Genomic DNA, 20926 nt, shown 5'->3' with positions numbered 1-20926 from the left:
ATAGAGTATTTTAAATAACATGTATAGCAATATAAATTTTTCTAATTACACATGAGTAGATGGTAGAATGCTAATGTCTAAACCCTCTTATATAAAATATAGCATTGAAATCAATTTCACCTTCTTGTGGAACCCAATACTCTTTTCATGGCACATATGCCTGGAACATTTGAATCAGATCATACTGATACTGATACTGAAAGAACACTTTCACATTAGATTCACTAACATTCCCTTATGGAGATGGGTTTTCATAGAGCATGTTTGTTGCCTGTTTCCCAAAAGGCAAATAAGCAGTAATGATTCCTGTGTTGGGAAAGAAACTCTTTGGTGGCATACCTGTACTTCAGTTGACCATATTCCTGTAAGTAAGACCTCACACATGCTCCTGGAAGTAACCTCAATTAAACTAATTGGATCACCAAGGTAGACTTAGGTAGAATAATTCCTTTGGATTATTATTAGATTCTTGTCCCAGTTGGCTTTCTGATCCTGTGGTAAAAATAAAGAATTTAGGGAGGAAAGGATTTATGTTAGCTTACAATTACAATTCTCATAAAGAGAATTCAAGGCAAGAACACAAAGAATGAAATGAAGCAGAGACCAAAGAAGAATCTTGCTTATTGGCTTGTTTCCCATGGCTTACTCAGCTAGCTTTCTTATACAACTACGGGCCACCTGCCCAGGGGTGGCACTGCCTGTGGTGCCTTGGGCCCTCCCACATCAATTACTAATCAAGAAAACACCTGCAGTGTTGTCTACAGGCCAATTGGAGCAAATAATACTTCAATAAAGATTCCCTCTTCCAAGCTATGACAGGTTTGTGTTTTTGACAAAATCAACCAGGGCGTTTCTATTTCTGAGAATAATAAAAACAGATTCGACTAGAAAAGTCACCCAACATATGCATTCTTTTTGCACTGTGATTTTCTTCATATGGTGATTGGGTTTAGATTCATACACAATGTGGGCTTAGAAGCCTACACTGATAAGAGGGAGTCTTAAATATAGAACAGAGCTTGTGGGTGTGGAATCTATGTACCAGCCTTGGAGGTACATATGGGTTCACTGGTGGGTTCACAGCTACAATAATATATTTTCTCTTTTTCAGTAATGCAATACTCATCACAATTTACCATGACCACTGTAGTGAACTAATGTGGATGAGTTTAAGAGTCTTCTCTATAAGGCAGACAAAGATTGTAATACTCGCAAGCAGAGCTAGGGCCCCAAAGGAACCCAATTTGAATATTTCCTCCTATTTCTTTTTTAGCTCTTGGTGTCCTGCTTGTCTGGTCAATATTACAGCTGAAGAATACTTCAGGTGAGTCTATTCATGGATTAAACTGGGGTAAAATATAGTGGGGTATGGAATCATCTACCCTGGAAGTGAAGTGATCACTGTTAAGTGTTGAACTTTTTATGATCTTTATATTAAGTACCATTGCCCTATCTCTAACATCTTCATCATCACCATCATTGTTTACATCACTTATCTGAACAACTACATATGAGATTGCATTTGATGCTCATGATATCACTATGATAAGATACCATAATTATGAAGAAGTCAAAATCTACACATGATAATTGGTTCCTTAGAAGAGAACTGAAAGATGCTAGCTTCTGCTCTTGCACTAAACTTGTGTCATTGCTGGCATTGTGATACATGTTTTGAACTCAGGTCATCATACTTACAGATCAATATTACTTTAGAGCATATTTAAATAGGCAACCGAGGCATCTCCACAGCTCTTGAAGCTGAGTCTTCTGTAGACCCATTCCTGTCAGTCATTGGTATAAGGAGCCACTCCTCATGGGAAGGCATTACTAACTTGTCCTCTGGTGATGAATGAAGATTTGATGGCTAAAGAAAGTTCCTAGGGAAGGAAAAGTAAGGCCTCCTAATTGAAATTTTACAAAAATTTGAATATTTTTCCAAATATCTATTTGGAAAATAGATATTTATATAAGAATATGGCGAGGCTGGAGAAATGGCTCAGAGTTTAAGAGCACTGACTGCCTTTCGAGAGGTCCTGATTTAATTCCCAGCAACCACCGGTGGTTCACAACCATCTGTAATGAGATCTGGTGCCCTCTTCTGGCCCGCGGTCATATATGCTGTATACATAATAAATAAATAAAACTTAAAAAAATATTTAAAAAAAAAAAGAATATGGCCATGGGAAGTCATTGTGAGCATTTATATCAAACAGTGGGATGGATACAAAGAAATCCCGCAAAGGACATGAGACAATGCATAAATGTACTGTGTGTTCCCTGCAGCATCCTGCCCTCAATGCCATGAAAATGCCTCCTGCTACAACAGCACTCATTGTATTTGTAAAGATGGATTCTGGGCAGGACCTGATAAAGGAATAATTATTGAGCCCCATGTGAAATGCGAAGGTAAAGGAGTCTGTGTTCATTTGCTTCTCATTGTTGTGATTAACACTGTAGGCAAACTGGGAAGGAAAGGGTTTCTTTCATCCTACACTTCGAGGTAACATTCTATTACAGACAGAAGCCAGGAACTCAAGGCAGGAAACTGGATATAGAAACTGAAACAGAAACCATGGAGGTGTGCTGCTTACTTGATTGCTCTTAGAGGCTTACATAATGTAGCAATTTGAATGAGAATGTTCTCCATAGGCTCATACATTTAACTGCTGTGTTCCCAGTTAGTGGAACTATTTGGGAAAGATTAGGAGGAGTGGGCTTGTTGAAGAAGGTGTGGCACTGGGGGGTGGGAGCTTTGAGGTTTTAAAGCTCATGACCCTCCCAGTTAGCTCTCTTTGCCTCCTGCCTATGGATCAACTGAGATGTAATCTCCCAATTACTGCTTTAGCACCACGTGTGCTTGTCAACTGCCATGCTTCATGTCATGATAAGCCCCCATCAAATGCTTTCTTTCATAAGTTGCCTTTTTCATAATGTCTCTTCACAAAAATACAACAATCTATGAAAGCATTTTTTCAACTGAGGTCCCTTTTTCAAAAAGAGCCTTCATTGTGCCATGTTGACAAAAAACAAAAACAAAAAACAACAACAAAAAACAAAGAGCATAAAGTTTTAGTTTAATTGTTATTGAAAATTCATATGACCCTTGATCAAACATTGATAGATCATGCAGATTTCAGAGATCTTTAGAAGAATCATTGACAATGTAAAGGTATTAACCAAGTGTGCTTGTGTTATACTCTTTGGACAGACAAGGACCATGTGACTCTTTGGATCAAGAAATCTTTGATCTGTAGCCCTCTTTGTTTCATTTTCCTTGTGACAAAATACCCTGAAATAAGCAACTTTGAGAAGTAATAGTTTGTCTTAGCTCAATATACCAGATTATAGTCCATAACTATAGGAAAATCAAGGTGGATGAAACATTAAACAGCTATTCACAGCCACAATCATGAACAGAGGCAGAATGAATGATTTAAGGCCAGATATGAGGCAGCTGTCTCCTTTTTCACTCAGTCTTTGGCCCAGCTCAAGAAATGGTTCTGTTCACATTCAGGGTAGAAGGTCATCCCACAGCAATTAACTCAATAAAATGAATCCCTTAGAGGCATGCCCACAAGCTAACAGAATCTACAGTATTCCTCATTGAGAATCCCTTCCCAGACAATTCTACCTTCTGTCATGCTGACAATTAAAACTAATAATCACAACTCTAGTTCTAGAGTTGCATCAATTTGACAATTAACACTAATCATTAAACAGTCTCCTCTCTTAAACTTCAACTTTGGTCTGCCAGCAGTGAAAATGGATGTTCACAAAAACTGGTCATGTTATTATGGGAAGAAATCAGAATTTTGGGAGAACCTGCTGAGATTTCTAAGTTCTTATATCCTAGAACCTCGAATTGGACCAGGAACATATGGGCAGTGGGAACAAGAGAGTTATTTATAAAGAAAAAAATCAGTAATATTCCTAAAGATAGAAGTAGATTGGTAACCTTAGAAAAGTCAGAAGTTGACACTTTTTTTTGTTATCAACATCAGTTCTGGTCCTTTGTAGATCATTTACATCACATCTACTTTCTCTGAGAATTTCTTAAGCTTTTCTTGGCCCTCACCCTATTTTATTAAATGTATCCCTGCTAGAAAGATAATTGCAGTCTTTAAGCCAAATCTATTCCTTGATATATAAGTATTGATGCCTCTCTCTCTTTCCACCTGTCTCTTGAGACAGTATGAGCATTGTGTCAGAAAAGCTTTAAGTAGTATTCTCTTTCAACATTACCCTTATCCATTTCTTCTTTTTTGTTTTTTGTTTTTCGAGACAGGGTTTCTCTGTGTAGTTTTGCGCCTTTCCTGGAACTCACTTGGTAGCCCAGGCTAGCCTCGAACTCACAGAGATCTGCCTGCCTCTGCCTCCCGAGTGCTGGGATTAAAGTGGCGCATGCCTTTAATCCCTTATCCATTTCTAATAGTGAGCTCCTTTATCCTGAATTTATTCTTCTATTAGGTAAATTTTGTTAATGTGATAAACACCATGACCAAAAGCAACATACAGAAGAAACAGTTTGGTTTGGTTTATGGTTCCAAGGAAAGGAGTCTACAATGATGGGAATAAGCATGGCATCAGGTATTTGTATAAACAGATGACATGACTGCTTCATCGTATGGTTACAGGGAAGTTTTTTTTTTTTTTTTTTTTTTTTTTTTTTTTTTTTTTTTTTTTTTTGGAGATATATGAGATAGAGAATAGCCAGAGACATCTGGAAGGGTCCAAAGTGGAGAGAGAAAGAAAATTTAACATGGCCAGAAGACTGGACATGGACATGGCTATCTGCAGGAGAGGGGAGATTAGCAGGGGATGGAGAATAGAGAAAACACAGTGAGAGGAGCAAAACAGAGAGAGGAGGGCAGGGCTGCAAGGAGAATGAGTAGCTGGGGGATATCCAATAAGCGGGAGGGAGATTAGAGTAGGGGAGGAGGTGAGAAGGGCTAGGATGCTAGCATGAACTTTGAAATGTATATCAAGTATTTGTGATACTGAGGGGGCCTAGAGGACAGCATGAGTTTTGATATGGTAACAGGTACTACAAGTAGCCAGCCATATGTCCCTTTTATTTAAACTGTTATATTTGATACCTTGCCTGTCATAGGTTCATGGGTATCTTGTGTGACAAAACGCATTTAGACCAACTTTAAATATTCCCCTAGTCCCTTATAGTCTATACAATGCTCAAAAGTCCAAAGTTAAAATTCTATTCTGAGACTCAATGGTCTCTTAACTGTGACCATTGTAAAACCGAAGCACAAATTGTAGGCTTCATACATGCGATGGCACAGAGCATACATCACCTTTCCAAAGGGGAGTAGTGGGGACATAGTGAGGAAAGGTCACACAAAGCGTATGAAACACAGCAGGGTAAACCTCAAATGCTGAAGCTCCAGGTCTGGTATCTGGGTCATTAGCTGATAAGGACTTAGATGGCTCTGCTCCTCTGGGCTTGCTGCCTCAACATAGTTCTCTCTCTCTTTCTTGAGCTGGTTCTACTTCTGTTAAGCTCTTCTTGGCAGGTATCTCATAGCTCTGGCAACTGCAACACTTGAGATCTCCACTGCAATACAGGTTTCACTTTTACAAATCCGCACAGTAGGCTCTCATGGCCTTCTCTCATGAATGCATGCCCTGGCCCACTTTGCCTTCCCCCAGGAGGTCCCTGAATCCACAGAAAGAGTCCAAAACACCCTCATTCTTGCACTATTCATGCCTCCAAAGCTGATAACTTGGTGACAAAAGTGCCAAGTTCTGCTGCCATTCAGGATGGGCCCTTGCCTCCTTGGATCAGATTTGCAAAGTAGTTGCTATGCATTCTCACAAAAAAGCTCTTTAGGTCTTCTTTTTTCTCATTTCAGTAGCTGATTGTAGTCTTGCCCTCAGGGCTCCTTTTCATTGTTCCAGTGCAGAGCAAGAGGTCTAACCTTGAGGTTCTAACCTCCAACAATCACAGCCTCTTTGGGGGCATTGATAAACTTTCTAGGATTCTTTTCTCTCTACAGTGAATACTTTAAGTTTCTTTCTGCCCTGCTTTCTGATTTTCCTTATAGAAGTGAGTGAGATAATCAGTAACAACCAGGCATAGATTCAGAACTGTGCTGCCTGGAAATGTCCTCTGATGAGTAAATTAGTCAATTATTTTTAAGTTTAGATGTGTACCAATTATCAGAAAAAGGGCAGAAAACATCTAGATTCTTTACTGAAGTATAACACAAGTAGCCTCTAATCCAGGGACTAACAGAGAACTTATTTTTCTCTGAGATCTCTCCTCTGCCTCAGACCTCTAATGTCCTCCTTGCACTATTGTGTTTTGAGATCCTTCAATAACAGCTAATAAAGCTCTGCTTATAGAGTCAACCAGGTTTCTAGTCCAGACTTCCAAAGTCTTCCACTTTCCTCAAAAGGACAGCATGGTCAAGTCAATCACAGCAATAACTCCACTTCATAGTATCAACTTCATTTTCTGTTTTATATTATGTATATTGGTGTTTATCTGCATGCATGTCTGTGTGCCATATTCATGTGGTACCCATGGAGGCTGGAAGGTAACAGGTCCACTCCACTGGAACTGAAGTTACAGATGGTTAAAAGTTGCCATTTGGATTCTGGGAATTGTACTTGGGTCCTCTTAAAGAGTACCCAGTGCTCTTAAACACTGATCTATCTCTTCAGCCCCTCAACTTCTGTGTTAATTATACTTTTGTTGCTGTTATAAATGACATAACCAAAAGCAATGCATGGAATAAAATGCTTGTTTTGGCTTATGGTTCCAGGGACAAAGTCCATAATGTCCCAAAGTCCAGGGAAAGCCATAGCATGAAGCAGTCAGAGATGATATACCACATCTCAAATACACACAGGAATCAGAAGGATCCAGGAGAAAGTGGGACAACGCCATAAATACTTGAAGACAGTGTTATTCTTATTCCAATAGCTTTCTTAAACAGTGCTACCAACAGAGAGTAATTATTCAAATATTTGAGCCTGTAGGGAATATTTATTATTTAAACCACTACCATTCCCTTGTTGCTGGGTGTATGCTTTGAGTCAATTTGACAAACTACATGAATCAGCATTAAAGAAGCTACTCAATCCTTACTTTGGAAGTGTGTCACAGTATTGGAGAAATTACTGCCACCATCACCTTGCCCTAAAATCCACTTCTCAGCTTTTAATCTATTCCACTATTCATTTTTTTTTCATTCATTTACTAGTACCTCATCACTATTCTGAGTATTATATAAAATACTTCAACGTCTGGAAGGTTGCTGCTGCCCACCTCATAGTTCTCTGGGTATTATTGCTTGGGCATGTTACTCTATAAAGCACATGTGTGTTTTTTGTTGACATTTGTGATAATTAATCTTCACTGTCAACTTGACTGTATTTGGAATAACACCTGTGGGCATTTCTGTAAGGATCTTTCCAGTGAGTCTTCAATGAGGAAGGGTGATGTACCCTGAATGTGAATGACAGGACTCCATAGACTTGAATTCCAGACTAAATGAAAAGGCAACTAAGAGAAAAATCAGCTTAGTACCAGTATTCATCTCTCTCTGAAGCCTGGTTACTTATGCAATGTGACAAACTATATCTGTAGCTATGTCTTCCTTTTATCAATGACTGTTTCCCACACTTACATCACAAGTCAAAATAAGCCATTACTTCCTTAAATTGCTTTTGGTATGTGTTTGGAGACATAATAAAAACAGTTTCTGAAGGGGAATTGCATTACATTTATAAATTAATTCAAGGATAACTGTCATCTTTATCATATTGATTTATCCTAACAAAGAACAAAGGTTATTGTTTGGTAAATTTACAAATGAAATATAGCAGTAGAAACTCTACAGGCAAGAGAAAGCAAGTGATTTTTCTTCATTTGCAGATATTAATGAGTGTCTATTGGAGGTGCTGGTGTGCAAGGATGTGTCATATTGTAAAAATAAAATTGGAACTTACACATGCAGCTGTATAATAAAATACCCTATCTTCAACTGGGTAGCTGGCATTATTGATATTGATGATCCTAATTGTTACGGTAAGTCTATACATACATTTTTTTCCATTATGCAAGGGCAGGTGGGTGGATATAGCTTATGACAGCTATGCTACAATTGGCTGGAATATTAGAGTTATTTTTATATCTTCATCTCTTTGCTGTATTTGACATTTTACAATGCAATGCCAACTAGTCCATGGGATCAAATAAACATTTCCAAATAAAAACCTTCCAAATTTGTCTCCAATACAGGTCTCTTCCCTTGTTCTATAAATGGACAGCTCTGATTTTCTTCACAACTTCACAGCTTCTTTATCTGGAAATAATACCAAATTCAGTTCACATGTCAATCTGTATTCACAGTAAACCCCTTGAGTTCATGCTAATATTCCCAAGCCTTTCTTCGTGTGCAACTTCTTTCTACAGCAATGATAAATCAGCTTCTCAAGAGTCACAATATATTTTACTGCTCAGGTCACACAGAATATCATGCTTTAAATAATGCTGCATGAAGAGGCAGTGCTTTCATTTACAAATTGATTTTAGTGAACAATTTAAAAAATTGTTTTTTCATGCAAGAACTTTTGATGTTTCCCCTTCTCAAATTCCTCTTAGGTCCATGTCAGGTCCAAGTCACCTGATAGAGCAACATCTTTGTGAAATCTCTGAACACCATCTTATAAGAGCCAATTAGCTGGACATCAAATGATGCCTCTTTTTTTTGGATTCTTTTTTTTTTAATTTTATAATTTAATTTAATTTTACATATCTTTGAAGGCAAAGACTCCCCTGGGGATTGAGTTCAACCTGGTAGATTCAGTCCATGGAGGTCCAATCCCCTCCTCCCAGGCTGAGCCAAGTGTCCCTGTATAAGCCCCAGGCTCCAAACAGCCAGCTCACTCACTGAGGACAGGTTCCGGTCCCACTGCCTGGATGCCTCCCAAACAGATCAAGCTAATCAACTGTCTCACTTATCCAGAGGGCCTGATCCAGTTGGGGGTGCCTCAGCTATTGGTAGAAGAAATAGATTCATCAGTCAAAGAAACAAATGACACCTCTTTAATGCCTATTTTCCTCAGCAATGACTGCCCTTCTTCTAGTGTGTTTCAATCAATATTGTTAATGAGGCCTTACCTGCTGATGAACAGATGTCACCAACAGCTTCTCTATGATATCCCATTAAGGACTTTTTTTGACTTTCAGATTATGCATTCTTTGTCTCATGGATAGATATGAAATAATAATAATAATAATAATAATAATAATAATAATAATAATAAATTTTTAGCTTTCCTAGCACTCAGACTGATCACATCCACCAGTCTCTTCTATAACCTCATTAGCAAGGTTATAAAATATCTTTTATATTTTATTTATTTATTTAAAAGACTTCCCTAATCCATGTGAGATGATTATCATTGTTTTTTATTCTCAGTTATTAATAAAAATATTGTCTGGCTGTGATTATCATTGTTTTTCATTCTCAGCTATTAATACAAGTGTTGTCTAACTGTAAATTGTGTATTTCTCTTCCTTTCTATTTCAAGTCAAATCTGGTACTATCTTCTCTAATTTTATCTTGCTATCTTTCACTTATTACTTTATTTTTTCTATGAGTCCAAAGTTTTGGATCCCAGGTAGGGTTCTTTACCACAGATTTAATTTATAGTCTCTTACTTTTTAATCCAGCCAGGTCTAGGGAATAGCCAATACCTACATCTTATATTCCCACTTTTCTGCTTTCCCTGCCAAATCAAGAGACTAATGCAATACTCTTTCTCAGTGTGATTCCTCTCTTATCTGCTAAGCTCTTTCTGGGAAGAGACCTGAACTTAGTTGCATGCCTTTATGCACACAACAAAGGTCAAGCAATGGATGCCACAGATTGCTTATGACCTCCTCCCACATATGCTAATTTCAAGGATTGTAATATGTTTTCTACTCCATCATCAGGTTGGTTGGCTTTCCTACAATACCTTGATGGACTCCAATCATCAATGATGCCTGCCACTACATACCAAGTAGAAGATGGCCACTCTGTGATTCCTTCCACGGACACTCCACTCTCAGGCAGCTTACCCTCAGTTGCATATCCTATCTTACATCACAGGGAGCATGCCACCACCACTACAGCAAGAAGGCACATTATGCCTTACTATTTGAGGAAAGGTAGCCATATTGGGATTGCCTCTGCAGACATCCATCATCACAAACACCAGACACTGTTACATGTCCTACAATCCAATACAGGGGCTACACTGCTGTTGCTTTCAAAAATCATCTCTGGTTTTGTTGATGCCATATGACTTTTCATGGATGATATGAATAAGTTATTCACCAATGATTCTACCCACATCTAACTTACTGAGCCAGTGAGTTTACTAGAGTTACTTACAAGACTGTCATTGAGTGGTTACTAATAGGAGCTATTTCAAAAAGCCCACACAGCAGAGATTACAACTCTCCACAGATATGGAGCTCCCTGAATGCATTTTTTAAAGCAATTCATCTGATCTAACTAGAGAATCTTCTCTCCTCAGCAATTGTTACTGCTTGTATAACCAAGGGGAGAGGGGCTTGAGAATATTCTAAGTTTCATAAACTTCTTTGAGGCTTTTGAATTTTGTTTACTTACTGAGTTTTAATGGGTCTTATCCAGAAGAGCAGGTTTCAATTCAGAGGACATAGCTGCACAACAAAGATACTATTTCCCTTCTAAAATCCTAACATAGTAAAAGCATGTCTAAGATCCAATGTAAAAATACATCACAATAGTAGCAAGGGTTTGGGAATGATAAAAGATTTGGTAAGAAGTAGGAAATGATACAAAAGGAAAACAGCATGGTATATGAACAAAGACCATTTACATATGTATTATGATAGAAGAAATAACAAGATTCAGCTGTAGGGTACATTTTCAACTTCTTTTTTTAATGTTTTTATTTATTTTTGAGAATTTATTTTGAAAATACATTTTTAAGAACTTATCTTGAGAATACATTTTATCATGTTTTTCCCTCTCCTACAACTTCTCTTTGATCCTTTCCTCTCATTATACATGCAACTATATGTTCTTTCTCTCTTAAAAAAATTCCAAAGCCAACTAAATAAACAGCAACAAAAACAACAATAAGAACATGGACGGGCTGCAGAGCAACCAGGAAAATATCCAGCATGAGGGTGATTGGTAAATAATTGTGAAGATGTGGTGTTTTCCATATCTGATTTAAGTGTGGCTTTTTTTTCAGTGAACAATGGGAAGAAAATAGGAACACAAGCAGATATTTGGGTGAGTGGAGCAATATCTTGGTTTGGAAATCATCTAGTTTGTCTTGCTGTGTAATTCTCTTGCATAAGCCCTACCGATACTCATTCTTATTATAGAGTACTTCTTATTCATAGTCTATTTTGTCCTCTGCCCCAGGTAAACCTGGAAATATATGCATAGTAGTTTTTGTTGTCATGATATGGGGAGCTGTTATACCTACAACTAACTTATAAAATATCTGTGACTGTGACATATCTCACCCTTCTAACATGTCCAAGACAACCTTCTACCACTGGGAATTAACTACAATAATATGTCCATGGAAATTGAGAAAATTTGGGGTGGATTTATAGTATTTTATCTTTCAGTCAAAGACTTTCGTAAAATGTCAATAATGTATCACTCATCCCATAGCACAATGGCTAAGGTTGTTAGCTTCTGGCACCAGGCAGCAAAACTTGGTCACATTCCTTGTTCTTTAAGTTTTGATAAGAATCTATATAATTGGCTATATTTTTGGAAAGGGAGAGTGGAGTGAACGTGAATCCAAAAAGAACTTTGCAAAAAGAGCTACCACAGTACTTCACCAAGTGGGACGCCACATATTGGATGAATACTCCGGTGTACCAATGAAGGGTGAAAATTCTACACTGGGTATAGGTAAGAAATATCAAGTTGATTTATTATAGCATCATAAAAATGATTGGGTCCTGGTATACTCATGGCCTATGAGGAATAGAATTTGTTATTTCCCAGAACTGAAGACTTGATATATGAAACAACCACATGAGTAGCACTCTCCCCACACATGGGAGAGTTAAGAATGAGTTAGTCACATTTCATCACTATGACAGAATAGCTGAGTAAATCCACTTCAAGCATAGAAGGTTCACCTGACAGTGGGTGAGCATGGTTGGGTCACAGCTTTTCATTTGGCTCTTTTGAGAAAGCCAACATGATGTGGGGCCATGTGCAGTGAGACAGAATATCATGGTTCTACCAAAATACTATGCAGAAGGCAGAAAGAACAAACAAGGGCCAAGATGTACTTTTCAAAAGCAAACCCACAGTGGCTTATCTCCTCCAACTTACCCACTAGTTTTTAGAATCTTACAAAAATACCATCAATCTGTGAATCCAGTTATAAATAAATAAACTGATGATGTTAGAGGCCTTAAATAGAATCCCCAAAGACATGGGTAATGAGGCCCATAACATATTGTAGGATATTTATACAATTCCTACTTGTACCAAGTGTGTATAGTACATGCTTTTTTTGAAAAATGTCCAAAAGGGGAAGGGTGTCCAATCCTCTTTGCAATCTGGCTTCTTACATATGATAATATTGATGTAGCTCTGTCTGGCCCATATTCTTCTGTCACATAAAACAACTGATTAACTTAACTCTCAAGATCCAATCAATCACCTGTCAATAGCTACCAACTGAGGACAAAGCCTTCAGCATGTGGGTCTTATCAGGAGACATTTCACAATCAAATGATTAACAACTAGTAATAGCATTAACTATTATTATTGTTGTTATTGTTATAATTGTGAAAGAACTTAATTTCTCATTGTATTCAGTGTATGAAACGAAGAGTTGCAACAGTATGATTCTTCTGGAAGCTGGAAATAACACGATGGAGATTGACTGCACTAGTGCTCTCAAAGAAAGCAAGAGTAGAGGTACTGTGTTTAAAATAAACATATTCTCCTTCTTAGTGACTGGGCAGAGATGGCTCAGAGGTTAAGTGCACTGACTGCTCTTCCAGAGGTCCTGAGTTCAATTTCTAGCAACCACATAGTGGCTCACAATCATCTATAATGGTATCAGATGCCCTCTTGAGGCATGTAGGCATACATGCAGACAGAGCACTCATACCTAAAAAAAATACATAAATAAATAAAATCAATAAAAAGAATTTAAAAATCAACTCATTGTTATAACTTTATCTTCCTTGGATTTACAGATGTCAATTAGTAATGATGATGCGTTCACTCACAATTTCCCAGGGAGAGGAATTCTAACAGCAGGTAGAAAAGATCTTCCTTGACTACTCATTAGGCATACCCCAGAGCCAAAGTTGAGGGGCTCTTATAAGGGCAGCATATTTTGCAGCATACACTGAAGTAAGAGCAGAATTGTACTGCTGTCCTTTCTGACAAAGTGCAGGCTTGTCAAATTTCAGTATGATAGTCTATCATCTTAAAATTCAACAGTGCCAGGAAATCATTGCCTTGCCCACTGTTGCTTTTGAGATTTGATTTATAAAGACTTTATTTTTATTAAAGCAGTTACTCAGTTGCTCTTTATCCTGACAAACTCATTCTTTTAAAAGACAATATGGCAAATACTGTAGGATTGGGGCTCTTTGTCATAACTATTGAACTTTTCTGAGTTCTTTTTTTTTTTTTTTGTAAATGCAGGCATAGATGATATGCTGATAAAGGGCCATGTCTGCATCAGTCAAACTTCCCATGCAAAGACAGAGAGCAGGCTGGGTTTGACATCACCCTCAATAAATGTCTGAATAAAGAAGGGAGGGATGGGGTGGAGAATGAAGAAAGAAAAGATGGAAATGCATATAAAGAATTTCATATAGAAAGATCTGGTAATCTTGAAAGAGAAGGCACTTCTGCTGTATTACTCCACAAATTTCTAATACTCCTACCTCATCACTACTAATTGAAATCTGTAAATCCAAGGAAGATAAAGTTATAAAGATGAGTTGATTTTTAAATTCTTTTTATTAATTTTATTTATTTATGTATTTTTTTAGGTATGAGTGCTCTGTCTGCATGTATGCCTACATGCCATAGAGGGCATCTGATTCCATTATAGATGGTTGTGAGCCACCATGTGGTTGCTAGAAATTGAACTCAGGACCTCTGGAAGAGCAGTCAGTGCACTTAACCTCTGAGGCATCTCTCCAGCCCCCAATGAGTTGATTTTTAAAAGTGTAGTAAATAATAACAGAGGTGGTGATTGATTTTAGTCTAAAACAGGAGGTGTGTCTGAGGCTGCCCAAAGAGCATTGATCTCTGCTTTGGCATGATTGGGATGGGGACCTACTGCTTTGATTTTTATATTTAGAAAAACATTCACCAACAATTCTAATTTCCCTGTACACTGATTCACATCCTAAAAGGGGTACATCAAATGTAGGCTCATCTATTTCAGTGATGGAATGCTGTTCTGAGTTGAACCTCCCAACATTCAATAGATAGACCTGTGGTGGTATTGTGTTCCCCAAAATATTGTGTACTCTAATAAATTTATCTGGGGTCAGAGAACAGACAGCCACTAGATACAAAGGCTAGAAAATGGTGGCACTCACACCTTTAATCCTAGCATTCCAGAGATAGAAATCCCTCTGGATCTCTGTGAGTTCAAGGCCACATTGGAAATAGCCAAGCATGGTGACACACACCTTTAATCCCAGAAAGCCAGCCTTTAATCCCAGGGAGTGGTGGTAGAAAACAGAAAGATATATAAGGCGTGAGGACCAGAAACTAGAGGCTTTTGGCTGATTAAGAATTTGGCTGGTTAAGCATGTGGCTGGTTAAGCTTCAGGCTTTCCAGCAGCAGTTCAGCTGAGAGCCATTGGGATGAGGACACAGAAGCTTCCAGTCCGAGGAAACAGGACCAGCTGAGGAACTGGCAAGGTGAGATAGCTATGGCTTGTTCTGTCTCTCTAATCTACCAGCATGGACCCCAATAACTCGCCTCAGGTTTGATTTTATTAATAAGAACTTTTAAGATTCCTGCTACATAGACCCATCTTTAATTTTCTACTGGAAGCTCTAACACCACTATAGGAGTTAGTACTTGACTAGACAAATGGTTTTCAGCATATTGTTTGTCATAATCAGGTGAGTATCAATAGAAACTAGTTTAATATTTACAGTGTTAGACAGTTTTATTCTGGGGGTAATAAAGCAGTTCACTATCTAGAATGTCTTTACTATAAACCTGTACAACTTTCTTTAATTTTACATCAAATCAAAAAGCAAGATTTTATAATATAGTAAAATCTACACCCTATAAAATAACAAGAACACATGGATAATTTGAGTTTATGTATGTAACATAGAAATTAACTCCTAATACCATGAAAATAGGAGGGATAAGAAAAGAGAGATAAAAGAGAAAGAAAAAGATGAGGGAAGGAGGAAGGTATAAAGAGGAAAGGAAGGTATATAGAGATAGAGAAGAGTGGAGAGTGAGTGAGGATGAATAATTAGATAACTTTGAGGGAACTTGTAGTATAAGGTGGTAATGCATTTTTCCTCAGTCTGATTGTCCTTTGGATCACAGGTAATTGCAAACCGTGTTTTACACACACACACACACACACACACACACACACACACACACACACACACGTGCATATATATCATATACAGTGATTTTATATACACATATATTGTCTTAGTTAGGTCTCTAATGCCATGATGAACCACCATGACCAAAAGCAACTTGAGGAAGAAAGGATTTGTTTCACTTACATTTCAAGTAACAGCTCATCATCGAGAGAAGTCAAAGCAGGAACTCAAACAGGGAAGGAACATGGAGGCAGGAGCTGATGCAGAGTTTAAGGAGGGTGCTGCTTACTGACTTCCTCCCTACAGCCTGCTCAACCTGCTTTCTTATAGCTCCTAGAGCTATCAGCCCAAGGATGCCACCATCCATCATTAGCTGGGCCCTCCAACATCAATCATTAATTAAGAAAATGCCCTACAGGCTTGTTTACAATCTGTCTTATGGAGGCATTTTCTCATTTGAGGGTCCCTCCTTTTCCATTATTGTAGCTTGTGTCAAGTTGACATAATACTAGCTAACACAGAGTGTCCTCTCCCTTCCTCCCTCTCTCTCTATCCCTTTCTCTCTCTCTCTCTCTCTCTCTCTCTCTCTCTCTCTCTCTCTCTCTCTCTCTCTGTATTCATTTGTGTCTATCTGTGTATAAAATTCCATGCCTAACAGTACTTACAGTATGTTATACATGCAATTTAAGGGATACCCATCAGTAATTGTACTAACACATTATGCTTACTTTACAGTCCACATGTAAGACATTTGTGTATCAATCTTTTGTATTATATCTTTTTTCCCCTCAGATGAGACTGCAGTTGCTCTTATTGCATATCAGTCCCTTGGGAGGTTTCTAAACGAATCCTTTTTTAGTAACAATGAAGGAATACAGAAAGTAAAATTGAACTCTCTTATTGTGAGTGGTGCCATTCATTCAGAAGTCAAACCTGTCCTGTCTGAACCTGTACTCCTGACTTTACAAAATACTCAGGTGAGCTTACTCTCAAAAAATCCTTTAAAAACAACTTTAAAGTTTATTTTTATTTTATGTGCATGAGTGTTTTGCTTTCACTGACATCTGTGCACAAGAGCATATAGTGCCCACAGAAGACAGAGTATAAGATCTCCTATAACTAGACTTCCTGACAGTTATGGGACACAATGTGGATGTTGGGTATAGAAATTGGGTCCTCTGTAAGAGCAGTTAATTCTCTTAAGTACTGAGATAATATCCCCTTTGTGAAGTGTTTAAAGGGGCAGGTGGTCTAATCAAATTTCTAAAAAGAGACAAGATCTAACTGCGATCATTGTAAAATAAGAGAAATTACAAAATGTTGAGAAACTTCAATCCTGTGTAACTTCATTACTGTTATTATTTGTATTTTCATATCAACAGTCAATCAACCATGGTTAAGAAAGCAGTCCACAGGCCCTAATCTTCCACTGTGGAAGTATTCGATCAAAGAAGATGTTTTCACATGCCTCTAGATTCAAATGGGTACTTCAAAGCCTTTGGTCACACAGATAGTCCTATTTAAATTCATTGGCAGTTGAAACAAAACAAGAGACATTAATGTTGGAAAAAGAATTATGGAGAGCTAGGGTCACCAAGGCTGTGAGTGAGATTAAAGAGTGAGAGGGGACACACTAATAAGAGTACACTTTACATACATATGGAATTGTGAAGAAGACATTCAATATAAGTTACACAATTTTTAAAATTTCAAGTGTGTATATTGATGGGAATGCAGAAAATAGAGAGTCATTGAAAAACGTAGTTGGGAATATATAGCCAGTAAGGATGGAGCCTATCAAAAAATGAGAGAGGAAACTACAATGGAATCCATCAATCCCCCTGTTGCATACATCCAAAGGATAGAAACCAAGGTTTTGGAAAGAGACTGTACTTTCATAATTCCAGTAACATTAGTCACAGTAACCAAGACTTGGAGGGAAAATACTTAATCCATCCAGGGCAGGATATGTAAATAACATATAATAAATATTATAAAATATGATGTTGCTTTGGGTTATATAATTTCAAATGGTCAGATCTGAAAATAATCATAGGAGTAATGACACTATATAGACTGAGCAGATTGTGTTTAGGGAAATATATATACATATACATGTGACATAACATCGATTAATGGAAAAAAGAAGCCAAGAATTTGAAAGAGAGCAAGGAAGGGTAAGTGGGAGTATTTGGAGGGAGGAAAGAGAAAGGAGACATATTAGTCAGAGTTCTTTAAAAGAACTGAAATAATAGAATGACAGAAAGGCTAAGGATCCATTAGTTCCATTAGTTGTTTAGCCCATGAGACCAGATGTCTCAGCAATTCCAGTTTGGTGATTGAGTCCCAGTGATGTCCTAGAGAGCTGCTGGTCTTCAGTCCACTTTAGAATCCTGAAGAAGTAATATGCTAACTCCAGTCAAAGAATGCTTCAGCATCAGGATAGATGAACTTGCCAGAGAGAGTGAGGGTAAACAGGCAAAAAAAAAAAAGAAAAGAAAAAGAAAAAAAAAAGCAGTACCTCTTTCTTCCATGTCTTTTTATGTGGGTTGCAGCAAGAAGGAGTAGATGAGATTTAGGAGGGTATCTTCTGACCTCAAATGAACTAGATTTAGGGTGGATCCTCAGACCTTAAATAATACAATGAAGAAAAACCCCTGATATATATATGCCCAGATGCTTGGGTTTTAGTCAAATACAGATGTAGTCAACACAGGGAAAACAATGTAATTACAATTCCAAAAACAAAACTAGTAATAAAACAACAACAAGAAATAACATTGCCTTTCAGTGTCTCAACTGAAGGTCAAGTCTGATAAACCTTTTATGATCTCACTCAAACTGAAAAGCTAAACAGTAGAATTCTTAGTTTCTGTATAATAGAGCCTACTAGGGGATAGATTTTGTGGAAAAACCAGGAAACATGGGCTATAAAAACAAACTTTAAGTTATAACATTTTGGAGACTTAATGTGACTTAGCAATAATAGGAGTGAATCTTGAGATGATTAAATACTTTTATTAATAGAAATTAATTATAAATAATTTGGGATAAATAATGACGTTTCATACATTTATATAATGTATTAAAATTACATTCTCCCCTTCATGTTAATGTATTTCGGTCCTTCTGTTGTGTGACACATTTCCTAAAGAAATGAGCATAAATGTGTATTTACTCCAGATATGGAACCCTCAAGACAGCAAAGTAATCATACCACAAAATTCCAATTTAGTGAAGAAATGAAATTGTTAGGGTAAAAGTGAGTGGCTACTCATCAGAGCACAGATGTCTAGAAGACAGGTTCTTCACAAAAGGACCAACCCAGTGTGGGTGAGGTCCTTTTCATGAAACCTGGAAGCTCTGAGATCTCTACATGTCTTGTAGGCAGCTCTAAAGGTCAAAAAGTCTTCTTTCCTCAGCAATCCTCAAAGTTTATATAACCTTAAGGAAGGATGGGGCCTTGTGAATCAGGAATTTCCTGAGACTTCTGAGATATACACTTTCTGAATCTCAAGGATTGAATGATTCAGCTCAGAAGAAATTAGTGTAACATATACTCACTGTATATCATTTTTTTTTCAATTAAAATACAGTTGCCTCATTTCCCTTCTCTTTCCTCCCTTCAACACACTCTCATACACCCCACCTTTGCTCTTTCTCATAATCCTGGTCTCTTTTTTTAATTGTTACTATTGCATACATATACTTAAAATAGTGTATTTTTCCAAGATAATCACTGAAATTATATGCTTATTAGCTTAGTTCTTATCTTAGTTAGGGTTTCAATTGTTGGATACTTCCATAGCACTGTTCATCACTGAAGGAAATCAGGACAGGAATGCAAACAGGACAGGATCCTGGAAGCAGGAGCTGATGCACAGGCTATGGATGAGTGTTGCTTACTGGCTTGCATCCATATGGCTTGGTCAGCCTGCATTCTTATAGAACCCAGGACTACCAGTCCAGGGATAGCACTACCCACTATGAACTGGGCTCTCTCCCATTGATGACTAATTGGAAAAATGCATTACAGCTCAATCTCATGGAGGCATTTCTTCAATTGAAGCTCCTTCCTCTCTCTGATGACTAGCTGTGTCAAGTTGACACACAAAACCAGCCAGTACAGCTTTTGTATTCCATTCATAATTCTGTGAATGCACCCTGTACTTTAAATATATACATTTTACTTTGTGAATTATTTGGCACCTCAAAAAAAGCTGAGAATGAAGTGCTAAGTCACATATATACTTCCATAAAGGGAAACTATTATGCTGAAACCTATGTAGGCAATGGGGCCATGGGAATTGTTGAGCATGCTGAGAGTCAGAGGTAGGAAAGAGGGACTACCCTTTTCCAGGGGGAGCCTGGAGCAGAAAGAGGGACTCAAAAAAGACACTTGACATTTCTCTTCAAGTAGTGATCTCTCACTACAGTCCCTCATTTGTTTTGTCAGTGACAAGAAACTGGTAAGTCCATTCTAAGTCAGTGCACAGGGCACTGAGATATGCATAAAGACAGAGAATAAATGATGAAACAAAAATCTATGTGAGATGAGAGGATGTGAAATGTCCCCACATATGTTTTCCTCAATCCAGTGTGTGTCAGATTAATCTAAGTGGAGAAGTTAAAATGTAGAGGTGCAGCAAAGATAGAAGGATCAGGAAAGGTGAGGGATGAGAAAGATTAGAGAGAAAGATTAGAAGGGAAATCATTAAATCACATATGCAACCCAATGTCACATATCCTAATTAAAGATAAAGAAAAGTTGGAATTATGAAACAAAAATCATGTTCCTTCATACTGTTTTCTTTGCAGCCCATTGACCCAAGAGCAGAACATCTCTGTGTCCATTGGGAAGGATCAGAGGAAGGAGGCAGCTGGTCCACTAAGGGCTGTTCTCATATGTACACCAATGACTCCTACACCATTTGCAAGTGTTTCCAGCTGTCCAGCTTTGCTGTGCTCATGGCTCTGTCCCTCGAGGTATCAAATCTCACAGGTCTCAGCAATAAACGTGATATTACTTCAATATATATCTATAAAAGATATCCAGAAAGAATAAGTTAATTGTAGGTTTGATGAGAGATGATTCCAAGAAACACCCTTAATAACAGTTAAGTGTGAACTTGTTGCCACCTCTGTTGTCTCACTGAAGCTGCATTGAAAGATTGATTGCCAAGGTTTAATCAACTGAACTGACTGACTAGGAATGTGTTCTCTTCCCTCTTCCTCACTGACTCTTCCATGGACATCCCCCCTGAAGACACATGCTTGGTCAAAGATGCTGACCATCCAAGAAAGAGGAGGGCCATGCT

The 20926-nt window shown here is 37.8% G+C and overlaps 1 protein-coding gene across 5 annotated transcripts in view; it reads left to right on the top strand.

Moving 5' to 3' along the window:
* The window catches only part of Adgre3 (adhesion G protein-coupled receptor E3), a 54714-nt gene that overhangs the window by 15536 nt on the left and 18252 nt on the right, over positions 1-20926 (top strand). For 3 of the 5 annotated variants that reach the window (XM_076559680.1, XM_076559681.1, XM_076559682.1), the window contains 9 exons: positions 1274-1324; positions 2287-2409; positions 7901-8053; positions 9968-10183; positions 11263-11303; positions 11807-11942; positions 12867-12968; positions 16401-16585; positions 20427-20594. In XM_076559680.1, the coding sequence (XP_076415795.1) occupies positions 1274-1324; positions 2287-2409; positions 7901-8053; positions 9968-10183; positions 11263-11303; positions 11807-11942; positions 12867-12968; positions 16401-16585; positions 20427-20594 (1175 nt within the window). The remainder of the gene's footprint in view (positions 1-1273; positions 1325-2286; positions 2410-7900; positions 8054-9967; positions 10184-11262; positions 11304-11806; positions 11943-12866; positions 12969-16400; positions 16586-20426; positions 20595-20926) is intronic. The other 2 variants (XM_076559683.1, XM_076559684.1) reach the window with 1 other exon arrangement.

This window comes from Peromyscus maniculatus, chromosome 22 (assembly GCF_049852395.1).
Source record: "Peromyscus maniculatus bairdii isolate BWxNUB_F1_BW_parent chromosome 22, HU_Pman_BW_mat_3.1, whole genome shotgun sequence".
Taxonomy (NCBI): Eukaryota; Metazoa; Chordata; class Mammalia; order Rodentia; family Cricetidae; genus Peromyscus; species Peromyscus maniculatus.
The sequence above is the reverse complement of the archived record's forward strand: the minus strand, read 5'-3'. Positions and strand labels throughout refer to the sequence as shown.